The 17,328-nt window shown below is 42.0% G+C and overlaps 1 protein-coding gene across 1 annotated transcript in view; it reads right to left on the bottom strand.

Moving 5' to 3' along the window:
* Window positions 1-1,075: 1,075 nt before the first annotated feature.
* The window catches only part of LOC100488970 (Fc receptor-like protein 5), a 34,829-nt gene continuing 18,576 nt past the window's right edge, over window positions 1,076-17,328 (bottom strand). Inside the window, exons 5-10 of the mRNA XM_031891839.1 lie at window positions 9,810-10,091; window positions 6,142-6,402; window positions 5,804-6,058; window positions 4,523-4,804; window positions 4,144-4,425; window positions 1,076-1,152 (exon numbers count right to left, since the gene is read on the bottom strand). Coding sequence (XP_031747699.1) covers window positions 1,076-1,152; window positions 4,144-4,425; window positions 4,523-4,804; window positions 5,804-6,058; window positions 6,142-6,402; window positions 9,810-10,091 — 1,439 coding nt within the window. The remainder of the gene's footprint in view (window positions 1,153-4,143; window positions 4,426-4,522; window positions 4,805-5,803; window positions 6,059-6,141; window positions 6,403-9,809; window positions 10,092-17,328) is intronic.

The following is a 17,328-nucleotide window of genomic DNA, read 5'->3' as shown; positions in this document are numbered from 1 at the left end:
AAAGGCACTAAGTTTTTCCCAGATGCAATAAACTATAGCAACCAATGAGCAGGTAGCATTTACTGGTCACCTGTAGTGATGAGCGAAATATTTCTCCAGCCATGAATGTGATAAATTTTGTTGCAAAAAATATTTGGCAACTGGGGGAAAAGTTGCAGTCATGTCAAAAAAAGTTGCATGCATCAAAAAAGTTGCACTGTAGCCACTTTTTGAGAATTTTCCTCAATTTCGCAAATTTTTCAGCAAAGCAAAATGGGACAGATTCACTCATTACTAGTCACCTGTTTAAAAGCAAACATCTTATTGGTTGCTATAAGTTACTGCACCTGGGCTAACCTAGTGCCTTTTATTACATTTTGGGGTTAGGTACAATATCCTGAGTATGGCAGGTACACATACATTATACTTTTTATAATCAGAACTAGAAAAATGGCTTATAGGTCAAATGTATAAATATTTCAACCCTACCTCAATATCCCTGACCATTTTTTTAATTTATTTGATATTAAATTTAGTATTCTGCTTAAAATTTGTAGACTCATTAAATTGAGAATTTTTTAATTGCAAAGTCATGCAAATTTTGATTTAATGTTATTTGTGGTTCATACAGGATAAATTATCAGTGATGTATGCAGTTCTAAAGGGAGACAATGAAAGAAAGGACATTCACTTATCCAACATGGAGGATGCGCCCAACTCAAGCATTTATCAGAACGTCAGCACCAATCAGCTTCATATAAAGTAATTATGCTCTGTGATTGACAGGCCTGTTTGATAAGTCAGTAGAAAGGTCTTCCGGAAACCCAACTTTGGAAAGGTCAATCTTAGGGGCAGATTTACAAAATGTGAGGAGTTTAGGGCTTAATATGTAAAAACTCACCCATGTTCTGTTCATTCCTATGGGATGGGAAGGGTATTTTTCAATGGGTGGAAGTTAGAGTTCACAATATGGTAAAAATTCATAGAAACCACTAACCCCAATAATTTCTGATGTTCTAAAATATCTTTTATCGGTCACACAAAAATATCACAATTGCATTCCGAAAGTCATGGAATTTTCGTGCCGAAGAGTCCGTTAAGCCACGAAAATCTTTCTGGCTTTGATGCCTTCCATGTCTGGCTTTGGAAGCTTTCCATGGGACTTGATCAAACCTGGTGAAAAGATAGTCCCAATGAAAGTTTAACCAAAGCTTTAAAGAATTCAAAATGTTCATAGTCTTTGTGCAAAATACTATTTTTTCATAACAAAAACCACGAAAAGTTTGTGGAATTTTAACAAACTTTTCTCATACTTTCCAAAATGTTCTATAAGTTAAAAAAAAAGTCAGAAAAAATACGAAATTATCTCAAAAAAGTTTAGTAAATGTGCCCCTTAGGGGCTGATATACTAAGACACGAATTCCGACCGAATTGGAAGAATTCTGATTGGAAAACGAACATTTTGCGACTTTCGTATTTTTTGCGATTTTTTCGGCGCCTTTACGACTTTTCGGAAATTATCGCGACTTTTTCGTTACCAATACGATTTGCGCGAAAAAACGCGAGTTTTTCGTAGCCATTCCGAAAGTTGCGATTTTTTCGTAGCGTTAAAACTTAAAAGGCGCGACGTTTTGAGCAAGTTTTAACGCTACGAAAAAATCGCATCTTTCAGAATGGCTACGAAAAACTCGCGTTTTTTCGCAAAAATCGTATTGGTAACGAAAAAGTCGCGATAATTTTCTGAAAAAAATCGCAAAATACCGATCATTACGAAAAAAACGCAATCGGACACATTCGGCCCGTTCATGGGTTAGTAAATGTGCCCCTCAGTGTCTTAATGTTCATCTTGGTTTTCTGGGATTTAAATTAAATTATAATGATAGAAATAATATGATAAAGTAATAACACTCATATAATGATGTGTAAAATTATTATATTAGGCTGAAGGATCAATGCATTCAACAACCATTCCACCCAGAGATGGGATGATATCTTGGGACTTTAGGGGCAGATTTCTCAACATTTCGAAACCATGAAAAAAAACCAAAAACTCATTTTCAATAAAACCACAAATGCCAAGTAATTTATTAAAACTGCATTTTCTAAAAAGCATAAATAAAAAAATGCTAAAAGATTTCAAATAAAAATCTAAAAAAAAAACCTCGAAATCCTCAGTTTCTTAAGAATTTTTGTACTAATGAAAGTGTCCAAAAAATCTAAAAACCTCTGAAACCAAGTGAAAAAGATCAAGTACCATTGACTTCTGACTTCAGCTTGTAGATGACGAAGGTTTCTATTAGTGTTTTTCATGGTTTTTATGCTTAATAAATTGTGATTTTTTTTGTGTAGGGAAAATCCGTGATTTTCACAGCTAAAAAAAAAAAATCTGAATGTTAGTAAATGGGCCCCCAACAGTAGAATATGTGTTATTATTATTATATTACCATGTGTTGTAATGTATGTAGATATTTTTTAACTTAAAAAATGTTTTGGAAAAAAAATAATAAAAGAATTCCTCAGGAAACTAAAATGTGTACTCCAAAGAGTGAAGTAAATGATGGTAAGTGTTTGGCTGCATATTAACAGATTGTTGTACTATTAATGGGTCACTGGGATTTTTGTCTTTTGTTTAAATCCCAAAACTGAGACATGTTGACCAGAAACTGGTTCTTCATTGGATTTATGAGAACATCACAAATGCAAAACCATCATTGGAGAAAGTGCAGAGAGGGAGCTTCCAAGTGGCAGTATCAGTTCCTTTCTGCAAAAAGCTTTTTAGGGGCTGGATGGGTATTTAGCAAGTGAGGGAATACAGGGGTAGGGGAGATAGCTCTCAGTACAAGTGAGGGAATACAGGGGTAGGGGAGATAGCTCTCAGTACAAGTGAGGGAATACAGGGGTAGGGGGGATAGCTCTCAGTACAAGTGAGGGAATACAGGGGTAGGGGGGATAGCTCTCAGTACAAGTGAGGGAATACAGGGGTAGGGGGATAGCTCTCAGTACAAGTGAGGGAATACAGGGGTAGGGGGGATAGCTCTCAGTACAAGTGAGGGAATACAGGGGTAGGGGGGATAGCTCTCAGTACAAGTGAGGGAATACAGGGGTAGGGGGGATAGCTCTCAGTACAAGTGAGGGAATACAGGGGTAGGGGGGATAGCTCTCAGTACAAGTGAGGGAATACAGGGTTATACTATTGGTATTGTATTTACAAGATTAGCACAATATCATATCTTATACTCATATCACTAATACTGTATATATAGCCACGAAAACCACACCATGATCCACCATAAACCCTGCCCATTTCTTCATAATCCTTAGCGATCTCCTTTCCAGGAATCAGAATGCTCTATACAAAATACAAACCAATTCAGCAACAGAGATTTCCTTAATGAAACATAAATGTAATGTGATCAGATCTACCAGAGAGTTTATCAATAGAATGGAAGATATCCAGGAGCAAGATTATAGGGTTCCAATGAGTGATGTTGTAGATCCCCCAATAAAGCAAATGATAGAGATGGAGTCTAATCTCCCTCTGTCTGATGTTCCCTAGTTCCATGTGTTTTTATGTTGTGGAAGATCAAACACACGGTCCAGATCAATATGAAGAAAGACAATATCAGTCTCAGGAGATTCACCCACGGAATAACTTGGTATCTCCCTAGAAACAAGATAATTACAGTTGATATGAGATCTAAAGGCCTGAAGCCAATATATGTGCATTAAACTCAAAGTTCAATACAATAGAAGTCTATAGTAGGTAGGGTTGCCACCTTTTGCCATGGCTGACTCCGGGCAGTGATGTCACTGGGCAGGGCAGTGCTGTGACATGGGTGGGGCTATGATGTCACAGGATGGGGCTGTGATGATTGGAAATTGGCCAACCACCATGTTGATCTGAAAGAGTCCTAAATTCGGGAAACCGGGAAGATTGTTTTCGGAAGGGTTGTTCGGGTAAAAAACTGACTGTCTGGGTCAGCACTGATTGCTTTTAAATTAAACTGCAGTCAGTTCGGCCCTACTAGCTGGATTTTCTAGATGTGTCCCCGTAGTTTCAAGTGGTCTGGTCACACTAGTCTATAGCAAACTTGCTCAATCGGCACAAATCATTGCCCTCCCCATCTCTAGTAATCCAGAAAATTTTGCTGAGGCAGACCTTACCCTGTATGTGGATATGCACCATGTTACTCCTCTTCCTCACACTGCCGGTTGGAGTCTGTACCTCACAGGTATAATTCCCAGAATCCTCCAGCTGAGCTGAGGGGACTCCATATTGGTTGGATAAACTGAATCCCTGCACATTGTGCCCATTTTTGTAGAAAGCAAACTGCAGCTCTGTAGTCTCTCTGTGTGGGCTGAGCTCTGTGTCACATGTTATGGTCATGTGATCTCCTTCTGTCACCTGATTTGGCCTCACTTGGATTTGTGGGTAAGTGAAGAGCTCTGGAAAAAAATATATTTATACTGCTATGCATTCCATTTTGACATGAAAACCCTGCCCTGGATTTGGAGGCATATTTTTATTATTCCTGCTGCTCACCCTGTATGTGGATATGTGCCATGCTGCTCCTCTTCCTCACACTGCCGGTTGGAGTTTGTACCTCACAGGTATAATTCCCAGAATCCTCCAGCTGAGCTGAGGGGACTCCATATTGGTTGGATAAACTGAATCCCTGCACATTGTGCCCATTTCTGTAGAAAGCAAACTGCAGCTCTGTAGTCTCTCTGTGTGGGCTGAGCTTTGTGTCACAGGTTATGGTCATGTGATCTCCTTCTGTCACCTGATTTGGCCTCACTTGGATTTGTGGGACAGTGAACAGCTCTGAAATAAAGAACATGAAATAACCAAATATTCTCTTTCTTAACACATTTGTCCCATCATTTCAGGTGGTTTCTGACATCCTAGCTGTATGTTTTTTGCTATCTTACAGGAAAAATGCATTTAATACTTATTAAAATAGGCCGTATTACCCCTTTTTCCACACTGGTTAAATGAATAGGGTTTGTGATGAACACACATACCCCTATATGTAATAAAAGGCACTAAGTTTGCCCGGTAGCAGTAACCCATAGCAACCAATAAGATGTTTGCTTTTAAGCAGGTGGCCATCAAATTCTACCTGGTGATTGGTTGCTATAGGTAACTGCCCCTGGGAAAACTTTGTGCTTTTTATTATGTAACCTTGTTGTCTATGGTTTTAATAACATAGTAACAAAGTAATGTAGGCTGAAATATAGACATATTGAGTTCAACCTTGGGGAGCAACAAAAGCATGAAAAAGTTCCCGGGGTGCCAAATAAATTATTGGCTATTGGTAGCCCCTATGTGGACTGGCAGCCCTGCAGGAAGTTCTCATTGGCAGTACACCTTGCCTCCCAATCAGGAATTCAAAAATAAGCACCAGCTTTGAGGCCACTGGGTGCAACATCCAATGGGTTGGTGAGCAACATGTTACCCCCGAGCCACTGGTCAGGTATGACTACCCTAGCTGATCAAGAGAAAAATATAAACCCCATCTGAAGCCTCTCAAATTTGCCTCAGAGGGGGGAAAAAAATCCTTCCTGACTCCGAGGTGTAACCAAATCAGTGCCTGAATTAACTTTGTGCTAACAATAGTCATTAGGATATAGGTGGAAATGTAACAATGCCCTCTGCATAACCAAACCCCTCTCTTCTCCCAGCTGAAGCCTGTTTTGTGTTATTAGGGACAGCATACAAGTTTTTTTTTTGTGAACAGACAAAACTAATCAATAACTAAAGGTGATTCAACTTTTATTGTTCAGATTCATTAGGGTTGCGTTTGTTTCCACTGGACCTTACCTGCGACTCTGATGACAAGTTCCGCATGAGTTGTCTGAAACTCAGAATTATAATATATATCTTTCATACATCCGTATGTGCCAGATGCAGTAGCATTAACTTTTCCTATCTGTAACACAGTGTCTGGGGTCTGAATGATCTTATCACCCATGTAAAATACTGTGTTCCTTGTATCATATCCAGGCCGACTGTGGCACCTGAGAGACAGGGAGTCCCCTTCATGAACAGCAGGGGGCGCCTGCAGGATGAGCAGATCTAAGAAAGAAAGATGTTATACAAGTTGTAATGAATCAAAAAGTGAACTTTGTAGGCCATTTTAGAAACTTTTTTTTACTTACCAGACTTAATATCCAATGTAACAGGGTCACTTCTCTCACTGGCACCGGCCTGGCACTGGTAATCCCCACTGTCCGTCTCTCTGGCAGCCTGAATGACAAGTGTCTGCTGATCCCCAGGTATCCGCTGTCCATCCCTGTACCAGGAATATCTCAGGTTCCCTTGGGCAGTAGGAGCCACATTACAGCTCAGAGTTACAGACTCTCCTGGGAATATTGGGGTCCAGTTTGGGGAGAAGGAAACCACAGGTCTCACAGCAGCTCCTAGAGGCACAGGGTTTAATTTAATTTACTTTAATTCAGTAGTTAATGCTGCTGGTTTTTACATAATAACAACAACAAACATTCTCCTGTCCCACAACAAAAAACAGTGTCAATTAATAGGAATCAAAATCCAACCCCTGGCAAAGAAACAAGCATGTTGGTGGCCATTTGTTTATCATTGGGGCATGTATCAGAAACCAATTATACTATATGTATAAAAACCCTATTGATTTAGACCGCCCCCTGTCTCCGCGGTTGTGTCAAATTGGTCGGGGTAGGGAACATCAGACAGAGGGAGATTAGACTCCATCTCTATCATTTGCTTTATTGGGGGGGGGGGGGAATCTACAACATCACTCATTGGAACCCTATAATCTTGCTCCTGGATATCTTCCATTCTATTGATAAACTCTCTGGTAGATCTGATCACATTACATTTATGTTTCATTAACCCTTTAAGTGCCGGCAGAATTTCACATTTCGGTTCCCCAAACTATATATTGTTTTTTGCAGGAGAACCTGAGCTTTCCAAAACTGCCAGAGTTTTTGTGTATTTCCACTTCTGGAACAAGATTTAGAGCTCAAAATACAAAAAAAAGTAGGAAAATTTATATTTTTCATAATATAGGGATTTTATACCAGAAACATATTTTATAGACAAAAATTCAACTGATTTGGAAAGCCTTATGTCTCCCGAATGTGCCAATATCTGATATGTATAGATTTATGGAGATTTCTTACTTCTATAGATCAAAAACTCCCAGCAGTAAATTACTAAATTTTCAAAGCATTACAGCAGAATTCGGCATATTTTAGATTCCAAAGCTAAAAGTCCTGGAACATTAGGTTTACCCCAGGAAACTATATTTTTAAAAAGTACACATCCTGCTGAATCCAAAATGGGTAACTATGTCTTCTAACTCCCAATTACCAAACAGCAAAGCTTTCCTGAATTTAGCAGTTTCTATAAAAAATTATGAAAATTCTAAAAAATTGCCTCAAAGCTTCCAATTTCAAGCACCTTATCTCCCACATAACATTAGGTACCAAGAAAACATCCTAAATATGAAAGCCAAGGGTCACCAAACAGTTTGATGCCCATTGTGCATAGGATCACTAATGTATCTGGCATTTAGAGACCCCATAAGGAAGTTAGTGCATACAAAGTGCCCCAGAGATCTCTTTAGCTACTGAAAATTCAACATGTTTACTGCATTTTCTGTGGGGTAAAAACACAAAAAAAACACATTGAACCCCCAAAACCATATATTTTTGGGAAGTGCACATTCAGGCGAATTCAAAATGGGCACCCATGTCTTTCTACTCCCAACTACATAGTCACAATGCTTTCCCAAAATTGGCAGTTTTGATGAAATAGCTGAAAATCGCATCAAACCTTCCACTTTCAAGCTCCTTATCTCCCACATAACATTAGTTACCAAGAAAACACATCCTAAATACGAAAGCCAAGGGTCCGCTGAACAGTTTGATGCCCATTGTGCATAGGATCACCGATGTATCTGGCATTTAGAGACCCCAAAAGGAAGTTAGTGCATACAAAGTGAATATGCTGCAATATAAGCTACCAGCATGTGTATTATGTGCCATAAGACAGTACGAAGACCCTAGAAAACCATATATTTTCCGAAAGTACACATTCTGACAAAAATGGGTAAATACATCTTACTGCAAACTACCAAACTACAAAGCTATGCTAAACAGAACAGTTTTTATGACATTTCTGAAAATTGTCACAAAGCTGCATTTTACTTCATTATGTACCCCCACATTTTGTACCGTATCAACATAAACATTCTAAATATGAACACCAGGGGTTTACTGAACAGTTTGATGCCCTATATGCATAGATTTACCAAACTATGTGGCGTACAGGGGCACCCAAATAAAAATAGTGCATATGAATTTTCACATAAGGCTCATGCAGTTTTTGCACCCAGTATGTGTATTATGTGCCATATGACCCCCTAACAGTATGGAGACCCTAGAAAACCACACATTTTCCGAAAGTACAAATTCTGAACAAAACAAAAATTGGTAAATACATCTTTCTACTGCAAACTACCAAACTACAAAGCTATGCTAAACAGAACGGTTTTTATAACATTTCTGAAAATTGTCACAATGTGAAATGAAATAAAATTGCTAAAATCTAAAAAAAAAAAAATCACTAAAATCAATGTTTTTTTCCCTAATGATATCTGCAGTCAGAATCACAGTTTGAGTATTTTGGTTTTGGCAAATTAGTTTTACAGACAAAGTCAAGCGAACAACAACTATGCATAACTGAAAATGCAATAAAATGACTAAAAATGCACCAAAATTACAGAAAATGTAATAAAAACACCAAAATACACAAAAGGTTTTGCGCAGTGCGGTTAGCGAATATGCTATCTGCAATGGCAAGAAAACATTTTTCAGGCAAGAAAAAAAAACAGTGCAATAAAAAAATTCTGTGTGTAAGTGTGTGTGTACACATGGCAAAATGTGTGTTGTGTGCAAGTAAGTGTGAGTGCTGTAAGTGCTGTGAATGTGTGAAACCCCCAACCCTCCCCAAATCTATGTGTGTGTGTGTAAGTGTGAGTATAAGTGTGTATTAGTGTAATATGTGTGTGGTTGTGTGATTTTTAACACCTACCTGGGACAAGCAGTCACACAGATCCTCTGGAGGTGGGAGGAAGGACCCAAGTGCTGAGCTGCAGCTTCTTCCTGCGATCCAGCGGAAGGGGGATGCAGGAAATGTCAGGCACATACAAACAGGATGCCTGGCTTTTCCTATGGGGGCCCTGGGTGATTGCACCCCAGGGGCCACTCGTTCCCCGCCTCTGCTCATTGTCTAGGGGCTAAGGGAACGAGCAGGGAGTGAAGGAGTGGCTTGAAAAGCCTCTCCTCTGCTCCCAAATCCGGAAGTGCAGCAGGACGTAGATTCTACGTCCTGTGGCACTTAAAGGGTAAAGGGAATCTCTGTTGCTGAATCTGTTTGTATTTTGTATATTCTGACTCTTGGAAAGGAGATGGCTAAGGATTATGAAGAACTGGGCAGGGTTTATGGTGGATGGTGTGGTTCTCATGGCTATATATATACAGTGTTAGTGATACGAGTATAAGATAGGATTGTTTTGATCTTGTAAATCAGTTCGGCCCTACTAGCTGGATTTTCTAGATGTGTCCCTGTAGTTTCAGTCCAGTGGTCCGGTCACCCAAGTCTAAATAGGTACAAATCATTTCCCCCCCATTTCTGGAAAAAAAAAAAGTAGTAATGCAGAAAATGATGATGACAAATCTTCCCAACTATCAGTATCAGAATCAATTACCCTTTTTGAGATGACTGTGGCTGATGCTCAGTCATGATCGAAATATATAACAAGCTTTGCTGAGGCAGAGCTCACCCTGTATGTGGATATGCGCCATGTTGCTCCTCTTCCTCACACTGCCGGTTGGAGTCTGTACCTCACAGGTATAATTCCCAGAATCCTCCAGCTGAGCTGAGGGGACTCCATATTGGTTGGATAAACTGAATCCCTGCACATTGTGCCCATTTCTGTAGAAAGCAAACTGCAGCTCTGTAGTCTCTCTGTGTGGGCGGAGCTCTGTGTCACATGTTATGGTCACGTGATCTCCTTCTGTCACCTGATCTGGGCTCACATTTAGTTGTGAGACAGTGAACAGCTCTAAAATAAATAACACCTGAAATAATCAAATATTCTCTTTCATAACACATTTGTCCCAGTATTACAGGGCACTGTGGTTTCTGACATCCTAGCTGTATATTTTTTTGCTTTCTTACAGGAAAAAATGCATTTAATGTGCATTAAAACAGGCCGTATTCCCCCTGTTTCCACACTGGTTAAATGAATAGGGCTTGTGGTGAACATACATACCCCCATATGTAATAATAGACACTATTTGCACAGTAGCAGTAACCCATAGCAACCAATAAGATGTTTGCTTTTAAGCAGGTGGTCATCAAATTCTACCTGGTGATTGGTTGCTATAGGTTACTGCCCCTGGGCAAACGTTATGCTTTTTATTTCGTAACCGTGTTGCCTATTGTTTTATTACATAGTAACATACTAATTTAGGTTGAAATATAGACATATTTAGTTCAAGCTTGGGGAGCAACAAAAGCATGAAAAAGTTCCTGGGGTGCCAGATAAAGGCTGTTATTGGCTATTGGTAGCCCCTATGTGGACTGGCAGCCTGCAGGAAGTTCTCAATGGCTGTACACCTGGTTTACTGCAACCAAAACTTTCCTCCCAGTCAGGAATTCAGAAATTAGCAACTGCTTTTAGGCCACTTGGTGCAACATCCAGTGTTACCCCCGAGCCACTGGTCGGATATGACTACCCTAGCTGATCAAGAGAAAAATAAAAACCCCATCATAGGTGGTAGTTTTTGGGTGTTATTTCTGCACTAAACAGGGTTTAGAAAGTAACTGAAAAAAATGTAACAATGCCCTCTGCATAAACAAACCCCTCTCCTCTCCCAGCTGAAGCCTGATTTGATTGTGTTGTTAGGGACAGCATACAAGTTTTTTGTTTTTTCTTAGTGAACAGACAAAACTAATCAATAACTAAAGGCAATTTAACATTTATTGTTCAGATTCATTAATGTGCGTTTGTTTCCACTGGACCTTACCTGAGACTCTGATAACATGTTTTGCATGAGTTGTCCGATACACGTAATTATAATATATATCTTTTATACATCCGTATGTGCCAGATGCAGTAGCATTCACTTTTCCCATCAGTAACACAGTGTCTGGGGTCTGAATGATCTTATCACCCATGTAAAATACTGGGTTCCTTGTATCATATCCAGGCTGACTGTGACACCTGAGACACAGGGAGTCCCCTTCATGAACAGCAGGGGGCGCCTGCAGGATGAGCAGATCTAAGAAAGAAAGAAACATGTTATACAAGTTGTAATGAATCAAAAAGTGAACTTTGTAGGCCATTTTAGAAACTTTTTTACTTACCAGACTTAATATCTAATGTAACAGGGTCACTTCTCTCACTGGCACCGGCCTGGCACTGGTAATCCCCCCTGTCTGTCTCTCTGGCAGACTGGATGACAAGGCTCTGCTGATCACCATGTATCCAGTATCCATTCCTGTACCAGGAATATCCCAGGTTCCCTTGGGCAGTAGGAGCCACATTACAGCTCAGAGTTACAGACTCCCCTGGGAATATTGGGGTCCAGTTTGGGGAGAAGGAAACCACAGGTCTCACAGCAGCTCCTACAGGCACAGGGTTTAATTTACTTTAATTCAGTAGTTAATGCTGCTGGTTTTTACATAACAAACATTCTCCTGTCCCACAACAAAAAACAGTGTCAATTAAGAGGAATCAAAATCCAACCCCTGGTAAAGAAACAAGCATGGTGGTGGCCATTTGTTTATCATTGAGGCATGTATCAGAAACCAATTATACTATTTGTATAAAAACCCTATTGATTTGGACCGCCCCCTGTCTCCAATAAAACAAATCAAAGCCTTAAAAAACTGATCACACAGTGAAGGCAAGTGACCATAATGGCTAATAACATTTACAATATATTCAATATACTGCATCATATTCACCCCCGGTCTGGCCAGTCCTACAGCCACTCTCATCTGACTTAGTAAGAATCTCACTATGTCTATGGGCAATTTCTACAGGGAATAAGTTTCACCTGCAAGTTGTTTTTCCAAGGTTAGAAAAATGTTACAATATATGGACACACACAATCCTTGGTTTGCTTAAACAGTAACACCAAAAAATGAAAATATCACTGCTCTCCCTTTTCTGCTCTTAGTAATAATACAAAAGTGTACCCAACTTGCACACAAGTTAAAGGGATTCCGTCATGGGAGAACATGGTTTTTACAAACCACATCCGTTAATAGCAAACAGATTTTTTTAATTTAATTTGATTTTCCAATTCGACATGCGACTAGTCATATTCTTAGTTTCCCCAGGTGCCCTCAGCCATGTGACTTGTTGCAGCACTGCAATTTGGAGTGATTATTACATTGCTAAAATGCTCCTATGTGCCACATAGTGGTAGAAATGAGAATAGCACTCAATAGTAAGAAATCCAAGTCCGGCTTGGGACTCCTCCAGTTACATGGGAGTAGGAGAAACAATAGGTTAGCTGAAAGCAGTTCTAATGTATAGCGCTGGCTGAAAGCTCAGACTCAGGCACACTTTACTGCTGCGCTGCAAGTTGGAGTGATATCCCACCCCTCCTCCCCAGCAGCCGATCAGCAGAACAATGGGAAGGGAGCAAGATAGCAGCTCCCAGTAGGTATCAGAATAGCACTCAATAGTAAGAAATCCAAGTCCGGCTTGGGACTCCTCCAGTTACATGGGAGTAGGAGAAACAATAGGTTAGCTGAAAGCAGTTCTAATGTATAGCGCCGGCTGAAAGCTCAGACTCAGGCACAAGGCACTGAGATGGCGCCTACACACCAATATTACAGCTAAAAATACATTTCTTGGTTCAAGAATAAAATGTTAAATGGCAGAGGGAATTATTTGCTATGTAATGGATGCAACTATGTGTTCATAGCGTTGCATTGCATGCAAGTTGCAGCTGAAACTACTTAGAATTCTCATCCTAAGAATTTATATCTTATATAAGTTATATTTACTTTATAAGTTCTTTATAATACAATAACATGAAGAAAAAAATTCTTACCTGATATTTCAAAAAATGCTGCTAACAGGAGGAGATGCCCTGTTAATATAAGTGATTTTATATATCAGTATGCGGATACTGTATCTTACAGTCAGAATAATATGATACACAGAGATTGGGGCAATCGTAAATGTAATTTTACAGCTACACAGTGATATTGCCCTGCTCCAACATACGCACCACACCCTGAAATCCCTGTCTGGCCAAGGGCAGATACCAGTTATTACTGCTTGTTTAAACACACTATTTACACAATTTAAAAGGGAATTGCACTCAAATAAAGCAAACCGAAGAGCCACAAATATATCTAAAATATATCATAGATCTATATAAACAGATCTTTAATAACCTTGTATCTCATATTACTACTTAGTTCAGTGATCCCCAACCAGTGGCTCGGGGCAACACGTTGCTCCCCAACCCCTTGGATGTTGCTCCCAGTATTTTACATTTCTGGACACATTTTTTCCACATTTTGGAAGCCCAGAGATACAGTTTTACTCCAAGCAGAGCCTCCTGCAGGTCAGCAGTCCCCATGGGGCTACCAAATAGCCAATCACAGCCTTCCTTTGGCATCCCCAATAAACCTTTCATGCTTGTGTGTCTCCCCAACACTTTTTACATCTGATTGTGGCTTACAATCGAAAAAGATTGGGGATCCTTGACTTAGCCCAACACTATGCTAGAAAGCCATCGGTCCATTATGAGAAAAAATAACTTTAGGGATTGAGTTAGGTGCAATGATGTCCAGGTACTCTGTTGGAACAATATTTCCAAAGGGTCATGTCAACTGCATATATTTTGTACAATTCTGATCTTCACAGTCCCTACATCAAAATAATAAACCCATACAGAGTAGAATATGCAGCCGTTGGGAAGGTCAGGGTTATAAAGTTCTGTAGAGGGTTGCATCAAGCATGGAGCCTCCAGATAAACAGCCCTGCCCTAAAGACACGAGTAACCAACCCCCCCAACATCTACCGAATATCTTGTTCCACCAAAACTGATATTCTACTTACAGATCGTTGCCATCATTATCATCTTGGACATTCAGCCTTCTCTCAGCAATGAGCAGTGAGTAGCAGTTTCCTGTGGCACGGGGCTCTGTCAGTCTCAAGGTAATACTTCAAAAATAGAATTTTATGCACAGGAAACTGACAGACGCTGTGGTCATTTTACTACTATGTGGGCAAATATTAAATGGCCCGTTAGACTAATTAGGTGTGGGAGAACAGTGAATAGAGACACTGACCTTAAATACAAAGATCTTTGGAAGGGTCACGCCAACGTCTGGCTTAAAAGCCAATGTGGTTTTCCAAAGTTGCTTTGTTTATACGGAGTCTGATTTCTCTGTTCTGCCCTCACCCCAAAATCAGCCTGTGTTTCAGGGTGTCTCCCAGGCTCCCCCTCAGCCACCTGAGAATGTTGGGGTGCAGTCAGCCCCTGCTGCGTTGGCCAGTTGGGCACAGAAAGCAAATGCTAATGTGGCTGCAGCAGGGGACACTTAGAATCTGCCATCTGGGAGGAATGCAGGGCAGTCAGTGCAGGAAATGGCTGAAAGGGAAGCAGTTTACCACATTGCTGCAAATATCAGCATAGAGCAACAAGCGGGCCCTGATGGCGACATCTCACAGCAACCAGAGGCTTTGGCAACAGCTACAGTGTCTCCTCTAGAGCAGGAAAAAGCAGGAAGTGATGGGAACAACATGGAGCAGAGCTGTAAAGGCAAAGCTGCAGTCACTGAGCAGCAGGAGGAACAGCAAAAGGGAAAGAAGAAGAGGACCAAGGCTGCTACTAAAGCTAGCAGTAAGAAGACTACAAAAGACTCTGCAGCAGACTCTTCTTATAGTTCAGCAATTCCTAATCCTGCTGTTTCCAATGGTGTGAGTGTGCATGACTGCAGTGAGGGGATCAGTGAGCAACAGCCTGAGGGTCTGGCTGGTGAGTGCACTGAGAAAGGGAAATCTGTGGGTGTAAGTGTGTGGGGGGGAAGTGTTGGGGGGCTCGGGTCCAACTGTGCAAGGGTCAAATGCTGTTGTGCAAGAGATGAATGTGGGTGTGGGTACGAGTGGAGTGGGTGCAGGTACGAGTGGAGTGGGTGCAGGTACGAGTGGTGTGGGTGCAGGTATGAGTGGTGTGGGTGCAGTGTTCAGCGAATGATGTGGCGAGGGGGAGTTGCCAAAGCTTTGCAAATGTTGTTCGAGGCAAAGCTAAAGTGTCTGGCAGTGCACATGTGGCTGTGAGTGGGGCGCGTGTGGGGCAGGGTGACAAACCTGCAGTGGGGGAATTACCCCCAACGTGACTGCACCCCAACATTCTCAGCTGACTGAGTGGCAGCCTGGGAGACACCCAGAGACACAGTCTGTAAGGTCACCATCCTCATAGAGAACGAGTCCATCCCCCCCGCAGACCTTAAGATCTGGCTGAGAAGGCATGGGGATGTGATAGGGGAGCTGGAGAGGGACTTTGGGTACAGGGGGATATGGACGGGGGGCTGGCAGGCTAAGGTGCGCCTACGCACTGTAGGCAATGTCACCCAGCACATCCCCAGCTCCGCATACATTGGCCGGGATTTAGTCTGCTGCTTTTATCCCGGGCAGCCCAGGGAATGTTGGAAGTGCGGCTCCACCAGGCATTTCAGTATTAGTTGCGATGTACTGAAATGCGCCATGTGCCTTGGGGTAGGTCATGTGGCAAAGCACTGTCCCAAAAGTATCCGGTGCAACTTGTGCGGAGAGCTCGGCCATGCGTACGGTTCCTGTCCGATGTCGTGGCAAAGCATTGATGAGGAATACCGTAAGGAAATGGGGGTGCTTGAGTCCGAGGCCACACAGGGTCCGGTGGTTGGGGAAACTCAGCCTGTGCCTAATCCTGACCCATTCATCCCCCATAATCCATCTCAGCCTCCCCATGGCCCCCAGCCTTCCCAGGACCCCCCCCCTTCCAAATCTTTTAGGGCAAAATGGGGAAGGGGGAGAGGGACCTAGTGGTTTGATGCAAATCTCCCAAGGGGTAGTTCAGTAGACCCCCCTTCTGAGTGCCCTAGTGTGGCAACGGCCAGTTAAAAGCACATTGGGAGATTGGGTTAAGGTGGGCGATCCCCAGAAAGCTACCTTAGCCAAAAAGAAATCCACTAAGACAATGAATGAGGAAGAAAGAGGAAAGTGCAGAGGGTGCCCCTTCGTGTATCCATGCTAAGGAGGGGGCTGATCCCATTCCCCTATCTGTAAATCGGTTCGCTCCATTATCTTGGGGGGGAGAGGGCAGAGTTAGAGGAGAAGGAACTAAATAGGGAGCTGGCACGTTCTTACAATGCCGACTCTTCCTCTTCTGAGTTTGAGGACATAAGTCCTGCTGAAGCGGAGAAGCTCCCATCCAGTCTCTCTGCAAAGAGGGAATGCTCTGATGATGATAGGAAGGTAAAAAGGAGGGCGGAAACCTCATCATCTTAATCACCCTATAAATGACTGTTCCCCCTCCAATACACGTTGTGACCATTAATGTCGCAAGCGTTAGTCTGTAGGCACAAGGGACATGGACTTTTTGCTCTCCCGAGTTGAGGCAGCCATTTTATTTAGCAAGAGACCAGATTATGCAATCTACAGGTGCTCCATAGGGCCAAGATGAATGGGTGCACGGTCCTTCCTATTGGTCTCTTGCGGCCGAGACTTACAGCAGAGAGGCTGTCAGGTAACAGTCAAATGAGTGATTGAGGTAGAGATGGGCAGATGTATGGTCTTAGACATCCTGCTGAAAGGGCAGAATCTTCGCCTTATTAATGTGTACGGTCCTCAGAGCAGGCGTAGACCAGGCAGAACAGGACAGGACAGGACAGAGCGGGCGTAGACCAGGCAGAACAGGACAGGACAGAGTGGGCGTAGACCAGGCAGGACAGGACAGAGTGGGCATAGACCAGGCAGGACAGAGCAGGCATAGGCAAAGATCAGGAGTAAGGAGAAAGGAGCAAGATAGGAACAAGACAAAGGAGCAAAGGAAGCAAGGCTAAGGAGCAAAACAAAGGAGCCAGAACAGGAAACACAAACTAGGGACAGGCCACAGTGCTTAATGTTAACCAATGTTCAGGCAACAAGTGTGAGGCGGGCTGGGCTTATATAGGGCAGAGTCAGCCCTGATTGGCTGATCCCACCTAGCCAATAAGGCTGCTGGGGTGATGTACCCAAGCCCAGGACACAGGTGAAAGGAAACACAAGGCAATTGCCTCTTACT

Source organism: Xenopus tropicalis, chromosome 8, assembly GCF_000004195.4.
Source record: "Xenopus tropicalis strain Nigerian chromosome 8, UCB_Xtro_10.0, whole genome shotgun sequence".
Classification (NCBI taxonomy): Eukaryota; Metazoa; Chordata; class Amphibia; order Anura; family Pipidae; genus Xenopus; species Xenopus tropicalis.
The sequence above is the reverse complement of the archived record's forward strand: the minus strand, read 5'-3'. Positions and strand labels throughout refer to the sequence as shown.